The 20,318-nt window shown below is 44.1% G+C and overlaps 2 protein-coding genes across 2 annotated transcripts; one reads left to right on the top strand and one right to left on the bottom strand.

Annotated features, from left to right (window-relative positions):
* The first annotated feature begins 1,248 nt into the window (after window positions 1–1,248).
* Window positions 1,249–12,850, top strand: LOC136477389 (lysophospholipid acyltransferase 1-like). The gene is made up of 8 exons (XM_066475542.1): window positions 1,249–1,684; window positions 4,776–4,831; window positions 9,284–9,504; window positions 9,580–9,973; window positions 10,387–10,472; window positions 11,350–11,413; window positions 11,952–12,064; window positions 12,471–12,850. Exons 1-8 carry the CDS (start codon window positions 1,383–1,385, stop codon window positions 12,603–12,605), a joined length of 1,371 nt encoding a protein of 456 aa, XP_066331639.1. The 5' UTR covers window positions 1,249–1,382; the 3' UTR covers window positions 12,606–12,850.
* A 3,276-nt stretch (window positions 12,851–16,126) lies between these two features.
* LOC136470031 (protein ALP1-like) lies at window positions 16,127–17,336 on the bottom strand. Its single transcript, XM_066468005.1, has 2 exons — window positions 16,670–17,336; window positions 16,127–16,584 (listed from the first exon to the last, which is right to left on the bottom strand). Exons 1-2 carry the CDS (start codon window positions 17,328–17,330, stop codon window positions 16,127–16,129), a joined length of 1,119 nt encoding a protein of 372 aa, XP_066324102.1. The 5' UTR covers window positions 17,331–17,336.
* Window positions 17,337–20,318: the final 2,982 nt, after the last annotated feature.

Here is a 20,318-nt window from a genome sequence, read left to right as displayed (position 1 = left end):
TACCCGGGGTATACTTTATTGCTGATGATGGCTAGGCATTATTATATTCTCTACGTTCTACGCACTCAACACATACTGTACATGCTAAGATTGACAACTAGATTTCGAATCTAGAAGTCTAGGAGCGTGGAATCGTGCAACTTAACTCCATCAAGATATCATGACATAGCTGCTAGTAATCTTGCTATACAAGTTAGACTGATGATCACGTATTACTCCCTCTATCCTAAATTATAGCCCAAATTAGAAGTCATTTTTACTTTTTTTAAAGTTAAAGTATATTAAATTTGACCAATTTTATATAACAAAATAATAACATTTATGATATCAAATATATATTATTAGATTTTTTTATTAATTATATTTTTATAGTATATCTATTTGATATCATAATTTTTTATAATTTTCTATATAATATTAGTTAAACTTAAAATGTTTTAATTTGACTCTCAAGAAATTACAATGACTTATAATTTAAAATAGAGGGTACCTATTACGCAACTCCACTACTCCACGGATCAAATGTCACTCGAGCACGGTGGTAAAACCAACACATAAAAAATCTTTTTTTTTCTATTTTTTTGGAAAGAATATGTCGAAAAACACTTGAGCCGTCGGAAAAGAGCCCACCGTACTACTTCTGTACGTAATGAAGGCACTCATTCCACCCCGTCAAAAGAAAGGCCGTGCATGGTAAATTCAAATTTCTTTTTTTTGTGACTTGCTCAATTCAAATTTCATGGGTGTAGAGCTGTACAGCCGTACAGGTGGTGTGGACACACCGGGATAAATCCAAAATTCAAAAGTAATGGGCTATTTTGACCATTTATTTTCCCTGCAGACAAAAAGCTATTCGCTAGTATTGTGCACCGTTATTGTTTTTTTCGCTAGCTCAGCGTAATTCAAGCAGAATATTCTTTTTAGTGCTAGCGTAAAACAATAAGTTAGAATAAACCCATGCATATATACCATGAGGTTCCCCTTCAATTTTTTCACGAGAGGGTCATTTAGCAAACGTATGAAGCAATGCTTGGGACTTGGGATACGCGGAAATTCACTTGTAACCAGCGAAAAGGACAAGATTGCCTCCAGGACTCCTGGTTGGACCAGCTTTTAAGTCAAGCATTCATCAAGGGCAAACTTGAGTGGGTTTCCCTATTTTTGCAAAATTTGATTAACCGAAAATAGAATGGGGTTTTCTACAAAACTGTCCCCAACATGTCTGCCGCTGCCGCACCGCATCCATAACACACACGCCGCTCGGAATCGGAGCTCGCATCCGACCGCGAGCAAGCGGACCAAATCCTCCTCTATATTCTATCGCGCGCACGCATCTGGCCGCCTCGACGGCTCGACCCCCGGCGGCGGCGGCGGCGGCGGCGATGGGACTGGAGATGGAGGCGATGGCGGCGTCGATCGGCGTATCGGTGCCCGTGCTCCGGTTCCTGCTCTGCTTCGCGGCCACCATCCCGACGGGCCTCCTGTGGCGCGCGGTGCCCGGCGCCACGGGGCGCCACCTCTACGCGGGGCTCACGGGTGCCGCGCTCTCCTACGTCTCCTTCGGGGCCACGTCCAACCTCCTCTTCGTCGTGCCCATGACGCTCGGTTACCTCGCCATGCTTCTTTTCCGTCGCCACGCCGGGCTCATCACTTTCCTCGGCGCCTTCGGCTTCCTCATCGCATGGTGAAACTCTCCCTTCCATCCTCTGTCTACAATCTCTAGCGGGCTAATACCAGGGCCTAGTTTCTGGCGATTAAGAACAGTGGACCCATACTTGTATGTTGAAATCTGAGTAGAACCGAACACGAAAATTACACTGACTGCAGTTTATTCGGATGAGAACTTAGTAATTGTGGACGAAGCACGGGCGCGTGGTGGCGCCAGCAGTGGTGCTCGAATTGATTGAGCGTTTTTGGCCTTTGTTCTGGGGTCTTGTGGTCCTGCTCGAAGTAAGATTCTGAAGGGGGCAAACTGTGGCCTTGCATTAACTCCACACCAATTCGCCTCTATGCCTGCAAACTTTTCGATAGTGGAACTCTTATTGTTCCCAGTGAATAGGTTCAAATAGTTTAGTCATTTTCCCTTGTGGTCTAGTTAACCACAAAATGTGGCAGTGGCTTAGAATAGAAGTTCATAATGTATGGATTGCATGGTCCAATTCAATCCTATCCTCCTAGACCCTGGGTTAAAAGATTTTTGGCAGTGGCCTACACTTGGAGTTCATAACTGCTGCATGGATTGTATCTTACGTTCGAAATTCGATTGCTTATTCGTAGCATCCCAAACCTGTTAAGATTTGACCTGTAACCCGTCATCTGTTGTTTTGTTTTATACACAGCCAAATGTTAGAATTCTAGGTCCTCTACTGTGGATTGTAGAACCCTATGTATCGCTGGTGGTACTGTATTGATTTTAACATTAAGGTGACTGTTTCGAGACTTTGAGTTGTAGTGTCCTACTCCTACCAGAAAATTGTGGAGCTCCTTTATTCATATCTTCTCTCTTTTTCTTTTACAGTTGTGTGTGATTTACGCTGTATATGACCGCTGGCAGTTCTTGAGCTATCCAACCAAACAATTGTCTTTTCATGTCTCACTTGTATGGTTTCCTTTGCAGCAAGTCTTGGTTAGTTGTCATTTGGGTCTGCGTCGCTCTAATCTATCAGTTGTTGTGAGTTATGCCCTGGGCATTAGGTCATGTATATGCCTCTGTATCCTTCGGTTTACTCAATGGAACGTGTGCGTGGATGACTGGAAGTAAAGTGGGACCTTATCAGCTACACTTTTTTTAACTATTTGTTCAAACCTTAAGTCACCAGGTCCAGTGTTTTGTTCTGTGTGTGAGGTTGATTTTGGTTTGTATGGTAAGTAAATAGTAATACCTGTATTTATGATTCATTGCAATGAGTAGTTGAGTTTCTACGAACTTTGTTTGGCTAACCATGGGAAATAGACTAAAGAGTAAAGCTCTCATCAAATTGTAAAGCTACATCTTCTGAGTGTTTCCTTTATTCTCAAATACACCCCACTCCAATGAATAAGCAAGCACACTGTGTATTTGAATGGTTCAATGCTGTAGTGCCTATTTGGGTGTAATAGCTAGAAATATTGTGAACACGCAAGCAACCTTGATAGGCACTGAGGTGATATTACTTTAACTTATTGTGTGCGTGCGTGTGTGTAAGATGAGATTGTGCATGGTAGCTGCAAGAAAATGCAACATTGCAAAAAGGTGAAGGTGCCATGACCATGAAAAATGAAGGAGCATGATGCATCAGCGTGAGAGAACCGCTACCCTACTGCTAGCCATATTTCAGTTTGAAGTAATTCAAAAATTTTAGATTATCATCCAAATATCCAGAAAAAAGAGTGGTCTTTTTTTTGGTATGCTTTAATGAGATTTTCATTTTTTTTATCTGCGTATAATCCAAAGACGCTGCCAAATTATTCTGTTTATTAGGATTGGACACATTAATTCAACACAAACTTTTTCATAACTAAAAACTATCTTAGAATTATACTGTTGCTGTTTTATACATTGAATGAATTACTTTTTGTAACCTGATTAATCCAAACCCACCTGTAGTATACTGTAGGTCTCTTCACCACCTACATCCAATGAAGCCAGAGTATGTGACCACAGGTGAATCCTAGTTCCATTCTCATCAATTGGCACTCCCTTGTCCTCTAATGTAACCTCTTGTGAAAATTGCTGTACACCAACATATTAGATTAACTTGGATCATCAATTTGATATTTAGGCTGATATCTGGTTAGAAATGTAAACCAGGAGAGGGTATAAAATCAGATCAAAACTGCTGACAGACCATTCTGAGAAATCAGGCATTTTTAGGTCCTTTTTATGGTAATATCGAAGGTTTCAACATATGTAATAATAGGTTGCATCTAATACAGACTTCTTTTTCTTTGGGTGATGTTATACTGGTTCAATTATTTTTCCACATGGTGGTGAATACTATGGTAGCCTATTAGTGGGCCAACTTTTGCAATAAGTTTCGTATTATCCTAGTACACTCCAAAACAATGGCAAGGCAATTTGGCAGGTCCGCATACCTCATGCATTCTAGCCACATTAACCTTTACGTAAATAAGACACAATTCCTGTTTATATGGCAACAACAGCTCTAATGGCTTAACTTGTGTCAAACTGGGACCATATAGTGATTATCTGTAACTGAAATTGGGACCTTTCATATGCCAATTGAACACTTTTATGCTTTCCCTGAAATGATGTAGCTGTCCTCTTTTTGATCTCTGTATAGGAATTAGGTCAACCCATCCTGAGTATCTGTCTCTAGAATTGAGAGCATGGGTATGAATATATTCTATTTGTTGTCCAACCTTTGCATTGACATGTTTTACTTGCATGGGTGTAGTACATAGTAATATTGTATAATATTGATTAGTCTAAGCTTTTTCCCATATTGTGTTTGCTACTGTGCCTTAAATTCCATGTGTCATGCGAAGTTTTGAAAAGCGAAGCAAATCATTCAGCTGTTGTTGGAGATATAAGAAAGTGTGACCTTGAGTTCAAAAGGGCTTCTTGTTTGGGCACATTTGGTTTAAAGCTTAGATCTTACTAAGTAATCTTGACCATGATATAGAATGTTGGGACTCTATTCTAATATAGATAGTGTTTGAAACAAAAGTGTTGACCATACTTTTTTTTTTCGATGGTCAGTATTGACCATATTGCATAATAATAATTAATTTAAAATATTCTAAGGCCTTACATCTTTTGCTCTTATTACTAGTCATGTGTACTACATGAGCGGGGATGCATGGAAGGAGGGAGGCATTGATGCAACTGGTATGTCTATTGCTGTTTGTACATCAAATAGTTAAGTTAGCGTTTGCTGTGCAGTTTTCTGGAGCATTGCTGATACACATATGAAATAATGCATAAAAAAAGTTTTCATGGTTTTCAAACCCCCATAGTTATATGAGAAAATTCCTTATTTAACACTGAAAGAAAATATTTCCTAAATGACACAGTTTATTTTTGGTGCCCAATTTGACACTCTGTTCACTTCTGTAGTGCTTGCTGTTAGATTAATCACAGAAGGACGAAAATGCCCTTGCCCAAAAACATGGATGGAACATATCCCAGTTCGGTTTCCTGAGGAAACACTCGTTTGACTTCTCCCTCGTTCTCTATCTCATCCCCTTCCATGTCTCTCAAGCTCCCCAAACCCTAGACCGGATCTAGTGCTTGAAGGCAGCTGGCAGGGACATCGGAGGGGCTTCGGCGGCGGCAGCCCTTGTGGCATGGCCGGCCAGGGCGGGGGGAGCCCCATGGCTGGCTGTGCCCATGGCGAGCTGCGCCCCATGGCCGGCGGCGAGTAGAGCGGCTCGGACAGGGATTTCTTGGCCAAACTGATAATCAGGGAAGGAAGCGTGCTGCGAAGCAACTATGCGAGTACTCTGGGAAATAAATTAAAGCCTGTACATGCTGGTATGTGTGTGTTGTTTAATTGTCCAACACATTTTGCTAATAAGGCACACACAAATGCAAGGATGTGAGAGTTAATTGATATATGGCGTGGCGTGGCGTGCCATTGAACAGTTCCGTTCCATGGTCAATTATGCAGGCGGCAGATGAGAAAATCGTCTCCTAGACTACAGGTAACAAGGACGAAAATTAGTGGGTAGTATCGTGTACTTTGGAACCACTTTATTCGAAGACATCACAAAATTAATTGATTACAAAAACGATGCTGCCCCAAAAAATCATCATAAAAAAATATAGAACACAACAAATCTACCGTAACCTGCTGCTGTGAAAGCTCATGATCTGCCGCTGTGAAATCTCAAGGTGCTGCACAACCACATCAAGGGCTAAATGGTAATTTCCGCTGTCTGTTAACAGTGTTAGAAGCCAAAACTAATGGCAGTGTCGAATTGGGCACCAAAAATAAAGTTAGTGTCATATAGGGTGTAGAGAATTAGGAAACACCTCACACCCTTTTTTTTTTGGGGGGGGGAGGGGGGTGGCTTTCATATGTGTAGTCAAGTACAACTTGGAATACAAGTAACATGATATACATGTGTTAGACTATGCATATCTCTAATACCCGTCCGCAGTCATAGCGGGAGGAAACTGGACACAGAGACTAGACCTAAAGTCATTGAACAACTGTACAGGCGGTCCCTCTAATGTCCGCGAACTGATGAGCTCAGGAACATGGAGTACTCTGAAGTCTGAACTCCCCCAAAGCCACCTTCGCACGAACAAAGCAAATGTCAATCTCAGTATGCTTTGTGCGACGATGATGAATCGGATTGGCAGTCACATAGAGTGCACCGACATTGTCGCAATAGACAATGGTCGCCGAAGGGATCGAGATATGAAGCTCCTCAAGCAACTGGCGCAGCCAGCAACAATCAGCAACTGCGTGGGCAACAGCTCGGTACTCTGCCTCCGCACTGGACCGAGACATCGTGGTCTGCCATTTTGGAGACCAGGAAACCAGGTTGTCCTCGAGGAAGAAGCAGTAGCTTGATGTAGAGCGCCGAGAGTCTAGACATCTAGCCCAATCGGCGTCGGAGTATGCTGTGATGGATGAGACACTGCCAATGCCGAGGTGCAGACCGGCGTTGAGGGCAGTGGCGGAGCCTCATAGAGGCGATACTGGGCTGCTGCCTCCCCTTGATTTTTGAACACCATGTTTACCAGCTGCTAATTTGTTTCAGTTACTGACTTACAGCTTTAAAAGAGACTTGCAGTTGCAGCATTCGCAGAGAAGTACTAATCACCCAATTCAAACGAAACAAGCTTCTTAGAGCAACTCCAAGAGAGTTGCTATTCCTAATATGGAGTTCGGTTTAACCTATTTGCAACATAAAATGGCCTCCAACAGATATTCTATTCAACAACAACAACAACATAGCCTTTCAGTCCCAAGCAAGTTGGGGTAGGCTAGAGTTGAAATCCACCAAGAGCCCCAAGTCACGGTTTAGGCACTTTAATAGCTGCTTTCCAAGTACTCCTATTCAAACATAGATCGCTAGGTATATCCCAAGCTTTCAAATCTCTTTTTATTGCCACCCCTCATGTCAATTTCGGTCTTCCTCTACCTCTCCTTATATTATTAGCTTGGCTTAGGACTCCACAATGCACTGGTGCCTCTAGAGGTCTCTTTTGGATATGGCCAAACCACCTCAACCGATGTTGGACAAGCTTTTCTTCAATTGGTGCTACCTCTAGGCGATCACGTATATTATCGTTCCGAACTCGGTCCATTCTTGTGTGACCGTAAATCCATCGCAACATACGTATTTCTACAACACTCAGTTGTTAAACATGTCGAATCTTTGTAGGCCAACATTCTGCTCCATACAACATAGCCGGTCTAATCGCCGTTCTATAGAACTTGCCTTTTAGCTTTTGTGGTATCCTCTTGTCACATAGAATGCCAGAAGCTTATCGCCACTTGATCCACCCTGCTTTGATTCTATGGCTAACGTCCGTATCAATATCTCCATCCCTTTGTAGCATCGATCCCAGATACCGAAAGGTATCCTTCTTAGCCACTACTTGACCTTCCAAACTCACATCTCCCTCCTCCTGTACAACTCCGCCAAAGTCGCATCTCATGTATTCGGTTTTAGTTCTGCTCAATCTAAAACCTTTAGACTCAAGGGTCTGCCGCCATAACTCTAGTTTCCTATTTACTCCCGCTTGGCTTTTGTCCATTAACACTACATCATCAGCGAACAACATACACCAAGGAATATCTCTTTGTATGTTCCTGGTAACCTCATTCATTACCAAGGCAAAGAGATACGGGCTTAAGGCTGACCCTTGACGAAGTCCAATTTTAATCGGGAAGTAATCTGTGTTACCATCGTTTGTTCGAACACTAGTCACAACATTGTTGTACATGTCCTTGATGAGGGTCACGTACTTTGATGAGACTTTATGTTTGTCCAAAGACCACCACATAACATTTCTTGGTATCTTGTCATAAGCCTTCTCCAAGTCAATGAAAACCAAGTGAAGGTCCTTCTTCTGCTCTCTAAACCGCTCCAAAACATGTCTTATTAAGAAGATTGCTTCTATGGTTGACCTTCCAGGCATGAAACCAAATTGGTTTGTTGATATCTGCGTCGTTCCTCGCAGGCGTTGCTCGATGACTCTCTCCCATAACTTCATAGTGTGGCTCATCAACTTAATTCCCCGATATTCTATTCGAGATTGTAAAATACCCAGCCATGTATCCCGGCTTTCTCGGTGGGTAAATAAATCTAGTTGGCGCCGCTTGCCATCACGCTCGCTAGCGCCGATTCCCGTGCGCTGATTGGCCAGGAGCCCATGATGAGCCTAGGTGCCGTGCATGGCCAGATGGGCCTCGGTGCCATGCAAGAGGTCAACCTGATATTGTGATGACGTGGCGATTACAAATATAGAAAAGGGCAAATTTTAGATAGGCTGTTGTAGTACTCTATTGTTTTGGCGAGTTTTCTATTTTAGATATTGGCTAAATCATAGAATCGACTCTTGGAGTTGCTCTTATATAACTGTAGCTAGCTAGTCATTATCCGCCCCTCCTTTATTTTACTTCATGCTCCGCCGCTGGTCGAGGGTGCCCTTCACATAGCGCAGAACGCGCTTGATCAGAGCAAGATGTGGCTCCTGCGGGTTGTGCATGAAGAGGCATACTTAGAGAATTATTAGGAAACACCTCACACCCATTTTTTTTTTTGGGGGGGGGGGGGGGGGGGGCGCTTTCATATATATATATATAGTCAGGTACAACTTGGAATACAAGTAACATGATATACATGTGTTAGACTCTACATATCTCTAATATAGGGGAAGATTTATATTTTAGGGTCAAATAAGGAACCAAGTCATCTTTCAGTGTCAAATAAGGAACCAGGTTAATCATGGATGGATTTCTATTCATTTCCTTGTATTATCCTGCTGATAGTTAACAATGTTGCATAAGGATTTTTGTTATCACCAGATAGTTGAGAGCAGTGCTCATTTTTGTAAGAGGCAAAGCCAAGGAATATTTCATACTGCTCATTTTCTAGAAGCGTAGGCATAGTGCTAAAATGATGGCTATATAGAGGCAAAGGCAAGGATAGTTGTAACAACATAACTGAATGGAAGCAAAGCACATGTTCCTTCATTTTGGCTTTAGTCAACTTGTTCTTTATGTTTGTATCTACAAAGTTTTCTTTCTTCCAAGGAAAAATAGCATACCCTGTTACATTATAGTGACCTTCCAGAATTTAATTTGTTTGTGCAATGCAGGCGCTTTAATGGTTTTAACGCTGAAAGTCATTTCGAGCGCAATAAACTACAGTGATGGTATCTTGAAGGAAGAGGGTTTACGCGATGCTCAGAAAAAATACCGACTGACTAAGCTTCCTTCTCTAATTGAATATTTTGGGTATTGTCTCTGTTGTGGGAGCCACTTTGCTGGACCGGTATATGAGATGAAAGATTATCTTGATTGGACTGAAAAGAAAGGAGTAAGTGTCCTTCAACTACTATGTGTGGGTTATGGTATCCTTTTCCTCTTTCTGATATTCGTTAATCTTTTGCAGATATGGGCTAGCCCAACTCCTTCGCCATTGTTACCTACTTTGCGTGCTCTAGTTCAGGCTGGTATATGCATGGGGTTATATTTATACCTGTCACCTAAATTTCCACTCACACGGTTTAGTGAGCCCCTATATTATGAATGGGGTTTCTGGCACCGACTCTTCTATCAGTACATGTCAGGCTTTACTGCTCGTTGGAAATATTACTTTATATGGTCAATTTCTGAAGCCTCAATTATCATATCTGGTCTGGGCTTTACTGGTTGGTGGGAATCTTCTCCAAAAGCCAAATGGGATCGTGCAAAAAATGTTGATGTATTAGGTGTTGAATTAGCTGGAAGTGCAGTTCAATTGCCCCTTGTGTGGAATATTCAAGTGAGCACATGGCTACGGTACTGTAAGTTCTGTCTCTTGATAAAGTACATTACATCACCGCTTTGTTGAATGATAGAATGATTAAACATGATAGAATGATCTTTTTAAACTGAATTAAATCTGTCTGTATGGAAGTGCTTTAATCCCTATCCCCCACCTAAGATTAAAAAGCATAATCTCAAAGGAATTGAGAGTTTGATTTGCATCAAACTGGTATACATGATTGCCTGTACTATCTATGAACAATGATTTGTGCAGCTTTGTTTGGGAGATAATATAAAAACTACTTGTTTATTGAAATTCTGTACACCTGGAAGAATTGTGCTACACGAGAGCCACTACTGAAACAGTGGATTTTCCTTAAATTTATTCAGACTACAGTTTATTATTCATTACATAAGACTGACTACTTCTATGGTTCCACGACTGTTTCAGATGTCTATGAGAGGCTAATTCAGAAAGGAAAGAAACCAGGTTTCCTTCAGTTGTTGGGTACACAGACAGTCAGTGCCATCTGGCATGTGAGTTATATAAAATATATTTCTAACTTCTGATTTATTTATTCTTGGTGATTGTAGCTTGTACTTTTTGTCATGTTCTAGAGCAACCTGATGTTAGTTGGACCCGTAGTTCCTAGTTAAGCTGGAAGATTACTCTAGGAAATTAGTACTGCTATTGTTCTGGTGCCTTAAGCAAGGTTATCAATTCGTCTGACTAATTGCGACTAGTCACTATTAGTCTGGCTTATCGGTGCCATGGCGATCAATTGTGCACTATGATTAGTCCCAATTAGTTGCAATTAGTCAGGCTAATCGGTGCCATGGTGTCTAGGGCAGATTAGACGATTTGAAAACATAGGCCTTAAGTGCCTTAGTATCCACCTTCCCAAGTAGAGTTCACATGTGAAAATTGTAAATTGCTCGTTACTCATTGGTCATGAACTTGTTTGACTCCTAGGGGGTGTTTGGTCTGAGGAACTACCCCCATTCCTGATGAGATGGTTCATCATGAGTTCATCCCATGAATTTTGGTGGAATGAGTATGACTCATGCTTAACTCCCTCTATTGTAGTTCATTTACTTTGTCCTAATAATGTCAGCTATTGTTGACTGGAGGGAGTACTAATTATATCGAGGGAGTACTAATTGTATCGTGTGAGGGATGAGGTGGTGCCGCGGTGGTGGATGTGGACCAACCCATTCCATTTCACAAACCAAACAGAAAAAATAAGGAGTGAGAAGATGATGGACCTCCCCATTCCTTTTACCAGACACCCCTTAGTGTATTAACATCCTCTCTTAATGGCATTCTTATTCCATCAGCTTGTCTTGTGATTGACACTTTGCATAAATTTACCCACACTGATTTGTCCTTTCATCTGATCTTTTCATTCTGCAGGGACTGTATCCTGGATATATCTTTTTCTTTGTTCAGTCAGCATTGATGATAAATGGTTCACGAGGTACCTCTATCGATCATGGTTTTCTTTTAATGAACTGCTACCCTCTTACTGTTAGGTTTGCTGCGTCCAGTGGCGGAGTGCGTTAAAGTGTATGTATGGTGGGGGGTGGGGTGGGGGTGCATTTCATGCTAATTAACAGCTACAAGTCTAGAGTGCTGCATTATCTAAGGCTAAATCTAACTGTATTGAACAAACAATCAGCGTGAGAAGCAGACTACCTTGCATACATGCTAGCAGTCCACCCAGCAACCATGGGCTGCTGAAGTGGTGAGCTACCATGCTGAGATGGTGAACAATTGAGATGGTGGACGTTCATGTCTGCTAGCCCTTGTAGCCATGCAAATTTCAGCAGCTTTTAGGTAGGCATGCAGTAGCAAGTGCCATGAGCTCTTACCTTTCTCACGATCAGGGGGGAGGGGCAGGTTGGCCTTAAGGCAGCTCTGCCAGTGGCTGCGGCTAAGCTATTTTTTCTGAGCTTGTTTGGATAAAATGGCTTTTTAACTTGTAATTTGTTTTTTTTCCTTTTCTTCCAATACAGTTATATACAGATGGCAGCAAGCAGTGAGCAGTTCATTCCTCCGTGGTATCCTGGCTTTTCTAAATTTTGCTTATACATTGCTGGTGCTTAACTACTCCTGCATCGGGTTCCAGGTCAGTGTCAAGCCTGTGTCAGGCTCTTCTTTATTTTGTATCATGTTGGAAGTCACGGAACGCGATGGTGCTTCTCTATATGAGTTTTGAGCAAAAGGTTCTTGCATAAAATTTGACCTGATGTCCTCAAGGTCCTTTTCTCTGAAACAATGAAGTTCCCAGAGCATCTATAGTTCCACGTATACTTTGCCTTTATAGATGATGGGATGGTCGTTACCACAGGGAGGGTCATGTTAAGAAATATGGATACCACTGTTAAATAATGCTGTGTTTAATGTAGTTTTAGTTTCACGTGTCTTAATGAAAAAACTTTACCTACTGCCTCCACTAGAATGAGGAATACATGTCTCAATTCCTTTCCATAACACTGTGATACTTAATATGAACTCATTTTTGTTCTCTGAAGGTACTGAGCTTCAAAGAAACCCTGGCATCCTACCAGAGCGTATATTATGTTGGCACAATTGTTCCCATTGTGTGTATCCTGCTGGGCAATGTTATCAAGCCAGCAAGGAAGGCGAAGGCTCGGAAGACCGAGTGAGGAAATATACACTCAAGTGACAATTACATAGAAGAAAGATGGAGAAGCTTCAACGAAGATAACGACATTCTAATTTTCAGTTTATTTATCTGTCTTTTCGTACCGTATCAAAGTTAGCATAAGGATAATGTGGTGACCCCAGTTCTCCTACCACGGAACTCAGATTGCGATTGACCAATCATTAAAACGTGGCATAACTACTGGGTTTTCCTTCTACTTAATGGCTACTCATACGTGTGTGCGAATGATTTTGTCCTAACGAGCCTTTTGCTATTGTGTTCCCATCTGCATGCTGAGTGTCTTCTGGACGCCTTCCCACCTGGAGCTTTATTCTTTTGACTGGCAAGATCTGTTCACAGTAAGGGCTCGTTCGGTTTAGCTCAAACCAGGCCAGGAATAATTCTGGTTGACAAAACTTATTCAAATTAGACAACGAATCCGAGCTGGAATATTTCCAGGGAGTCGTTCCCCTTCAACCGAACGTGGCCTAAGTGATATCCATGAACAAATGGATGCAGACAGGACTGAGGATATAAAATCATCGAATTGCTCAGGCACATCGCACATGCTGTGTTTTGTTTTTTCCTCTCCAAATTGAGCATGCTGAAAGTCAAATTTTGCTGGGAATCTCAGTTTCCACTCCAGGATTCACTTCATCACGCCAGCTTCTTATTCTTCTTATATGTGCTCCTTTTGCGGCGTGGTTTATGAGCATCAGAATTTGAACTCAGATTGCTGTTACGATCCACCAGGAACTCGACGGAGGTGTGAATGCCCATGATCCTCTACCACCTTCACTTTCCATCGTGGTAGTAGACTAGTAGTTTTTTTCGCAAGAAAGTAGACTAGTACAGTAGTTGTTAAACAGTTGAGCTCCCAGAACTGAGCATCCGTGTTCTGACTCCGACATCGCACCACAGCTCGCTTTGAATTTCAATGCAGTTTTGGTGCGGTGGTAGCTGAAGTTTGAAGTCGTGGGCATCGAGATGAAGATGATGCGCGCTTGGTCATAAGACTAGGAACCAACGAGCCCGACGTCCAGCGTTTATTTATGGGTCATAAAAATGGTGCTTCTGCTGGACTGCCGCTGCAGCGGTGTTACGCCTGTGTGGCCCGGTCCAACCCAACGTGCGGCACAGGCGGTGGCGTGGTGAGGTGCTGGACTGGTCGCTTCGTTCTGGGCCATGGCCTATACCAATGCAATACGTGGACGCTGACTCGTCTGAGATGCTCCGTCGGTGATCGGGCGCACCAGAACGACTTGTAAAAGGAACGTGGCATGGCCTACACAGTGTTATTATGGGTAAATGGCGACGCCACGCGACGGGTTGTGGCTTTGACCTTGTCACGACCGTGACAGGCTTCTCCACTGATGAATCACTGATCCATATATCATGCGCTAGCCGCTAGGTACCACTCGGCGAGACGGCGACAAGGACTCCAACAAAGATCACCAAAGAACGCCGAGCCTGAGCAGCAGCTACTCCAGTCAACCTTTTCTTTCCAGATAGAGAATGTGCGGGTCAAACAGCCCAGCCGACGACGCCTTTCTCCGCACGGCCGGGTTGGACTTGGAATGGCCACTTCCAACTCCCGAGACAACTCAACTCTAGTGCCACCGCTGTCTTTTCAGTTTTCACTGTTCCTGTCGGGCTGCGCTCACTAGCGCACGCCCGTGTGATTGTCAAGTGTCAACGTTTGCAGCCAGCCACGGGCATGGCCGGGCTCGGAAGAGAAGACCGGCCATACTGGTCGCTTTCGCTGGTCTCTGATTGCAACGCGGCTAGCTTGTTCGCACCATCGCCGCCCGCGCCCGCGCCCGGCCGTCCGTCTCGCGCTCCGTGCCGCGCACGCGCCTCCACCCCGGCGGCGGCGGTCTTTCCACTCCCCTCGGTGACCCGTCCAGGCCGCTGCACTGCACGGGGATGGGCGTGCCAGCGAACAGAGCGCGGCAGCCACATCCACATGAGAGGCGAGGCGGCCGTGGGGCCGTGTCCGCGCGCCCATGCCCTGGGCGCGACACGTGCAGCCTTGATCGCTGCAGGACTGGTGGCTCCGTTCGAAATCACACTATTGCTGGTCAGCGCAGAGAACAGTTTTATGGACGCACCAGCACCACTGAACGTCTGAACCAGCGAGACAGCGACCGGACAACCTGAACTTTTGCCACGACACGCGCCCAGCCGTCGATGATCAAGCGATCGACTTGCGCCCAGCCCTTCGGACACGACGATAAAACGGACAATAGGCAAAGGGACCAGGCACAGCCTTATCACTTATCAGCCTTTATCACTTACTCCTGCATGCAAACGCAATGCGGCGGCAGAGGTCCGCAGCTTTCCCAGGCTCATCAGGCGTCATCACTGGAGAGACTGTCTGGAGTACATCAGGGCAAGGGCAGAGAGTTTACCCAATTGCCCGCAGCCGCAGGCGGCCTCGTCTGCCCGTCTGACGCTACCGCCTGCTCCCCACAGACGCATCAACAGGCAACAGGGCTACTAGCGAGCGAGAGGCGCTGCAGGATGCTCCACTGTTCCACTCCCACGCCCACGGGAGCACAGGTGGTCCGTGCCTCCGTGGTCAGGCAAACGCTGCACGCGAGCAACCGAGAGGCGTCCGCGTGCGCTATTGTTACGATACGAACTAGAGAGGTCCCCCAGCTAGCTAGCACTGCAGGCCGCGCGCGTGGCGTAGCCCGGTTAGCCGTACACGGTACACGTTTGCAGCCTGCAGCAGGAGCAGGGGCGGCTTTCACGGCGGGCTTTTGCCTTTTGCGCCGTGTGCAATGCACCGCCGCGGCGCAAGCGTCCCACTGGCAGCTAGTGGCGCTGAATCGCTGATCGATCGAGAGCTGCTGCCTGCTGGTCCTTTGCGTGAGCACCTGGGAGACGCGCTCGACGATCGGAAAGTCCTCGTCGTCGCGCTTTTGATTCGGCCGGGTTCTTAGCTGGCCAGCCTGGCGGTGGCGGGCGGCCTGCAGACTGCAGCAGCTAGCCCGCTTGGGTCTCTCTCAAGCCACAGGCTCCAGCCAGTGATCTGGTTTCTACTTTCTACAGCCCACCGATCGATCTGTGAATATGGGTCCGTTTGGTTCAAGCTCCTACAACTGGTTTTAGGCAGCCATCTAAAAACTCATATTTTTTTTTATTTCATCTTCTAAAACTGACTAAAGGCAATAAATGCTATGGCAAAAGGACCATGATGCCCTCCCCCTTGCCTATGCTCCTTCTCTGCATGCCCCTGCTCCTTCTTCTCTGTATGGCGCCACTTCTCCCATGCGCAAGCTGGCGCCACACCGTGCGCCTAGGTACTTTCAGGCGCTAGATTTTTTTTTTGTTGCTGGCGTCAACACAATGAGCTACCTCTAGGCGCCAAATATATTTGTTTGCCACATGTTTATTCCATTCAATAAAAAAAGTCCATACAAATGTTTGTACACTCATACAATCGGAAAGAAGTGTCCATAAATTATCCATACAACAATTCAACACATCAATAAAATCACCATTACAAGTTGACATCTATGATCTACTAAACAAACCATCGGCTATCCAATCACGAAACTCGTTCATATTTCGATCTTCATCTCCATGACATACATTTGACACATTACCGTCTGAAGAGGATCCTTTGGCGAATGAAACATAGTTCTCATCATGGTCAACCAAATCAAAGTCCGCATCTCTCAAAAAACTCTCCCTAATAAAATTGTGTAGTGTCATGCACATAATAATTATATGGCTTTGCTTTTGCATTGGATAGCTAGGAAGGTCAAGCAATATCCTCCACTTCATCTTTAGAACTCCAAACAACCGTTCAATGACATTACGGAGTGAAGAATGTGAGTAATTAAACAGTTCTTTTTTACCTCTTGGCATTGTTCCTTGTCTAAACTCCGGCAGGTGGTACTTGATTCCTTTGTACGGTGCAAGATATCCCGGTCGGTTTGGGTAACCCGAGTCAACAAGGTAGAACTTGCCTGCACATTCATAAAACATGGATTATTTAAGTCATAGACCAAGTGTTGTAATAATGAGAAAATGCATACAAACAGTTGTCATTACCTTCAGGTGGATGCGGAAACTTGTCTCCAAACTTGTCAATTGCATCTTTGAACACCCTCATATCATGAACTGACCTAGGCCAACCAGCCACCACAAAAGTAAATCTCATATCGAAATCACATATGGCCATGACATTCTGACTCGTATATCCATGTCTTTCCATATGTTGTACTACCTTGGTAGTTGGCACTACTACAGGAATATGAGTACCGCTTATAGCTCCAATGCAATTGTCAAAGAATGGTGTGAACCGAGGGCTTTGCAACCTAGGATGCACATTCCTAAACTCAGGGTCCTTTGGCTTAATGATGTCAACTGCTAGCTTGTTCACACTCTCTAGAACTTTATCAAACTTTCTACATATTGTTTCTAGTGATCTTATGAAACGATCTTCAACTTGTCTAAGAGATTGAGGTGCACCACATATCCATAGAAACAGCCCTAAAGCCTCCATAGATGACATCCTCCTAGTTGATTTTAATCCATATGATTCAACTAGCAAACTATGCAGCCTCAGAAACAAATCTTGACTCATTCTAAACATATTGTAACAAGAACTGCTATTTCCTAGTGTCTTCATGACCCATTCAAATCCACTTTCTGTTGCTATTCTATATTCTACTTTGTTCATATAGGTGTCGAAGTGATACATACCCATCATGGCAACAACAATACTTAAGATTTTCCTCCTCTTCTTCCTACACTGCAATTTATAGGATTGTACTCTTTGATCAAATTCATCCCTATCATCGTCCTCTTCATCCCATTGCTCATCCTGAGACTCATCTTCTTCCTGTAATAAGCAAAAGAAACAAATCAGTACATTTCACTATCATAAAGCAACAAATCCACACTAGTATATCATAAAGCATGAGATAAATCAGCAATAAAAGGTCATAACATAATTACACACAACAGCTAATCCACACATTCATGAAACACCTCAATACATGTCTTCCTCAAATGAAATAACACAATTCGGTCATAATAAAAGGTCTTGACATAAGAAGACAACTAAAATTCTTAACATAATAAAAGGTCCTGACATAAGAAGACAACTAAAGTTCTTAACACAATATCAGATCGTGACGACAGGGACTACAGTCATTCCATGTCTTCCTCAACCAAATCAATTTCTCCTCATTATTGTCGATCATGTCGAAGACATCTCTATAGTACTCATGCTGAAATAATCTAGTTGCTATGCCAAATTCATCAGAAGTAGGTCCAGCTCTAGCCTGTTTTACCAATAACAGACACCTCTTTATGTCCTCCTTTTCCTTTTGCTTCTTCTCCAACTCCTTTTGTTTATGCATCTGTTTCTCCATCTCCCTCAAATGGTACCTCTTTTCTAACTCCATCTTCCTAAATTGGTGCCTCTTTTCCAACTCGTCTTCCCTTTGCTTTACCATTTCAGCTAGTGCTGCTTCTTCCTTACTCCTAGATACTTGCAACTCAACAAGCAGCCCCTGGAACACCTTGACCATTGGGCTCTTACTCTTCTTGCTTGGGCTTGTGGCTGTGCTTGCAATGCTATTTGTTCACTTGCGACTGCTACTGCTCAAAGGACTTGCTAGGAACTCCTCTCTTCCTCTTGTTCCTCACCCTCCTGATCACCCAAGTCTCCCTCCTCATCTCCCTTGTCTTGAGTTGATGATCCTAGTATGACAGCAGCTTGACCGTCCACTATAATTCCTTTAAACATCTCTTTAAGATATCCAACATATGTAGGCACACCAAGCATGAATTTCTTACATTCAGTTTTTTCTGTAAAACAACAAACAAATTATCAGGACCAACTACTGATGAATGTAGACATACCATGATGTGATAACATTACAAGCAAATTGCCTTTAACTCCCTTTTCCACCATGCGGCTGATGCTATGATAGTGCCATCAGGTCTTCGCCCTAGACCGCTATCATTTTGCAACTTATTCCAAAAAGTGTACAAAGCCTTGCACTATGGCCATCTGTTCTTCAATTGCTTGATAGAAAGATTGATTCCAGTCTTTAATTGAAATCCTTTTTGAATGTTATTCCAACCTCTACGTGCCATTGTTCCTTTAACACAATTCCCTGCCCTTATTTCCTCAACAGCAAGTTCACAGTAATAATGTGTGTTTTCCTCGGACCAATCAGCCCTGGCATGAGGATTCTATAGCAGAAAACAAATTATCACACTAAGCATTGCAATGTCAAACAGTTGGAAAATAAATGGCAAGCATACAATTCACAACTCACTAGCCATATCACAAGTCCCCTAGCATACATTTCACTACCATATCAGAGACAACATTTCATACATGGCAAGGCAACCATACATTTCACTACCATATCACAGACAACATTTCATACATGAGAAGGCAAGCATTGACCATGTATAGGCAATTACCTGAGACTGTGTTTCAGAGGGCACATCGTCTTCTTCGTCACCGGCATCAACATCCACTAGATTGTAAAAGCCATGGCCTGCAGAGGAAGTTGCACCACGTCCTCCTCCCAAATTTCCTACACCACGGCTGCCACTACTCCCTCCAAGCAAACCTTTGCCTCATCCACTTCCAAAACCAACTTTACCTCCAAGCAAACCTTTGCCTCTACCACGACCTCCGCCAGCGGGTGCTCGCACCCTCCCTCCAGGGCCCGAGGAGGTAGTGGCTGCTCCAAACCGACGTCACCACCTTGTAGAAACTCTTGGTAGGACTCAATATTGGGGAAGACATCCGCCTGTGAGTTGAGATCCAAATGCTCCATGTGGCGGCGGGGAGCGGACAGGGAGGGGGCCGGCTGCGAAACGAACGGCCCGAAGTCGTCTTCGTCCACATCTTCTGGGGATGTGCGGAAGCTACCTGCACCGGAGGAAGAGCCTTGAAATAGGAAGTCCCTATAATTGTACTTGTCCATGGGCGGGGTGATGTGCTTGGACGCGCGCGTGGCCGGGTTGGGGGAGGGCACGGGGAAGGAAGAAACTGCTAACAATCCACCTGCGCACAAAAATAGATCAGCACCTCGGATGCCGGCGAGGTGGGCGGATCTAGTGTCGGCGGGGATGGGGGCGGCGGGGTTGTTAGTGGAAGTGAACGGGGTAAGGCGCGGGGGCGACGCGTGCAGTCGGGACGGGGGTAGTGGCGGTCCATGATGGGCTTTAAGAGGTTTTAGGAGGGGATGAAGGTCCTAAAAGAATTGAAGCCTCCTAAAACTTTTTAGTCACTTTGTAGCTCCTAAAGATTTTAGGAGGCAGAACCAAGGGCCTATATATACTAGGAGTACTTTTATCCCCGTCAGCAATCACGTACTGAAAACGGCAGCCACAGGCTTGTGGCGTTGTCGATTTTCCTATGGTAGTATGATGCTGATGCTGTCGTCGGCTCGTCTTGTTCGGTTGTCATGTTGTGTTTAGCGTGAAGTAGTGTTAGTAGTAATAAGTTTGGATCAGAACGTAATGGCAGCATCGTTTCACCTTCACGATAGAAATCGCATAATTGCACGAGGAGGCCGGGAAGTGCTCAACTGCCCACTGTACCGCTGCCACTAGTGACAAATTAAAACAAAGCGTATTCTGTGTGACGGTTTATTTGAACCATTTTTTTTAGACGAGTTTTAGCTCAGCTTTTAAGAAAGCACAGTATACAGAGGGTTTTTTTTTC

The sequence above is a fragment of the Miscanthus floridulus genome, chromosome 8 (assembly GCF_019320115.1).
Source record: "Miscanthus floridulus cultivar M001 chromosome 8, ASM1932011v1, whole genome shotgun sequence".
NCBI lineage: Eukaryota > Viridiplantae > Streptophyta > Magnoliopsida > Poales > Poaceae > Miscanthus > Miscanthus floridulus.
The sequence above is the reverse complement of the archived record's forward strand: the minus strand, read 5'-3'. Positions and strand labels throughout refer to the sequence as shown.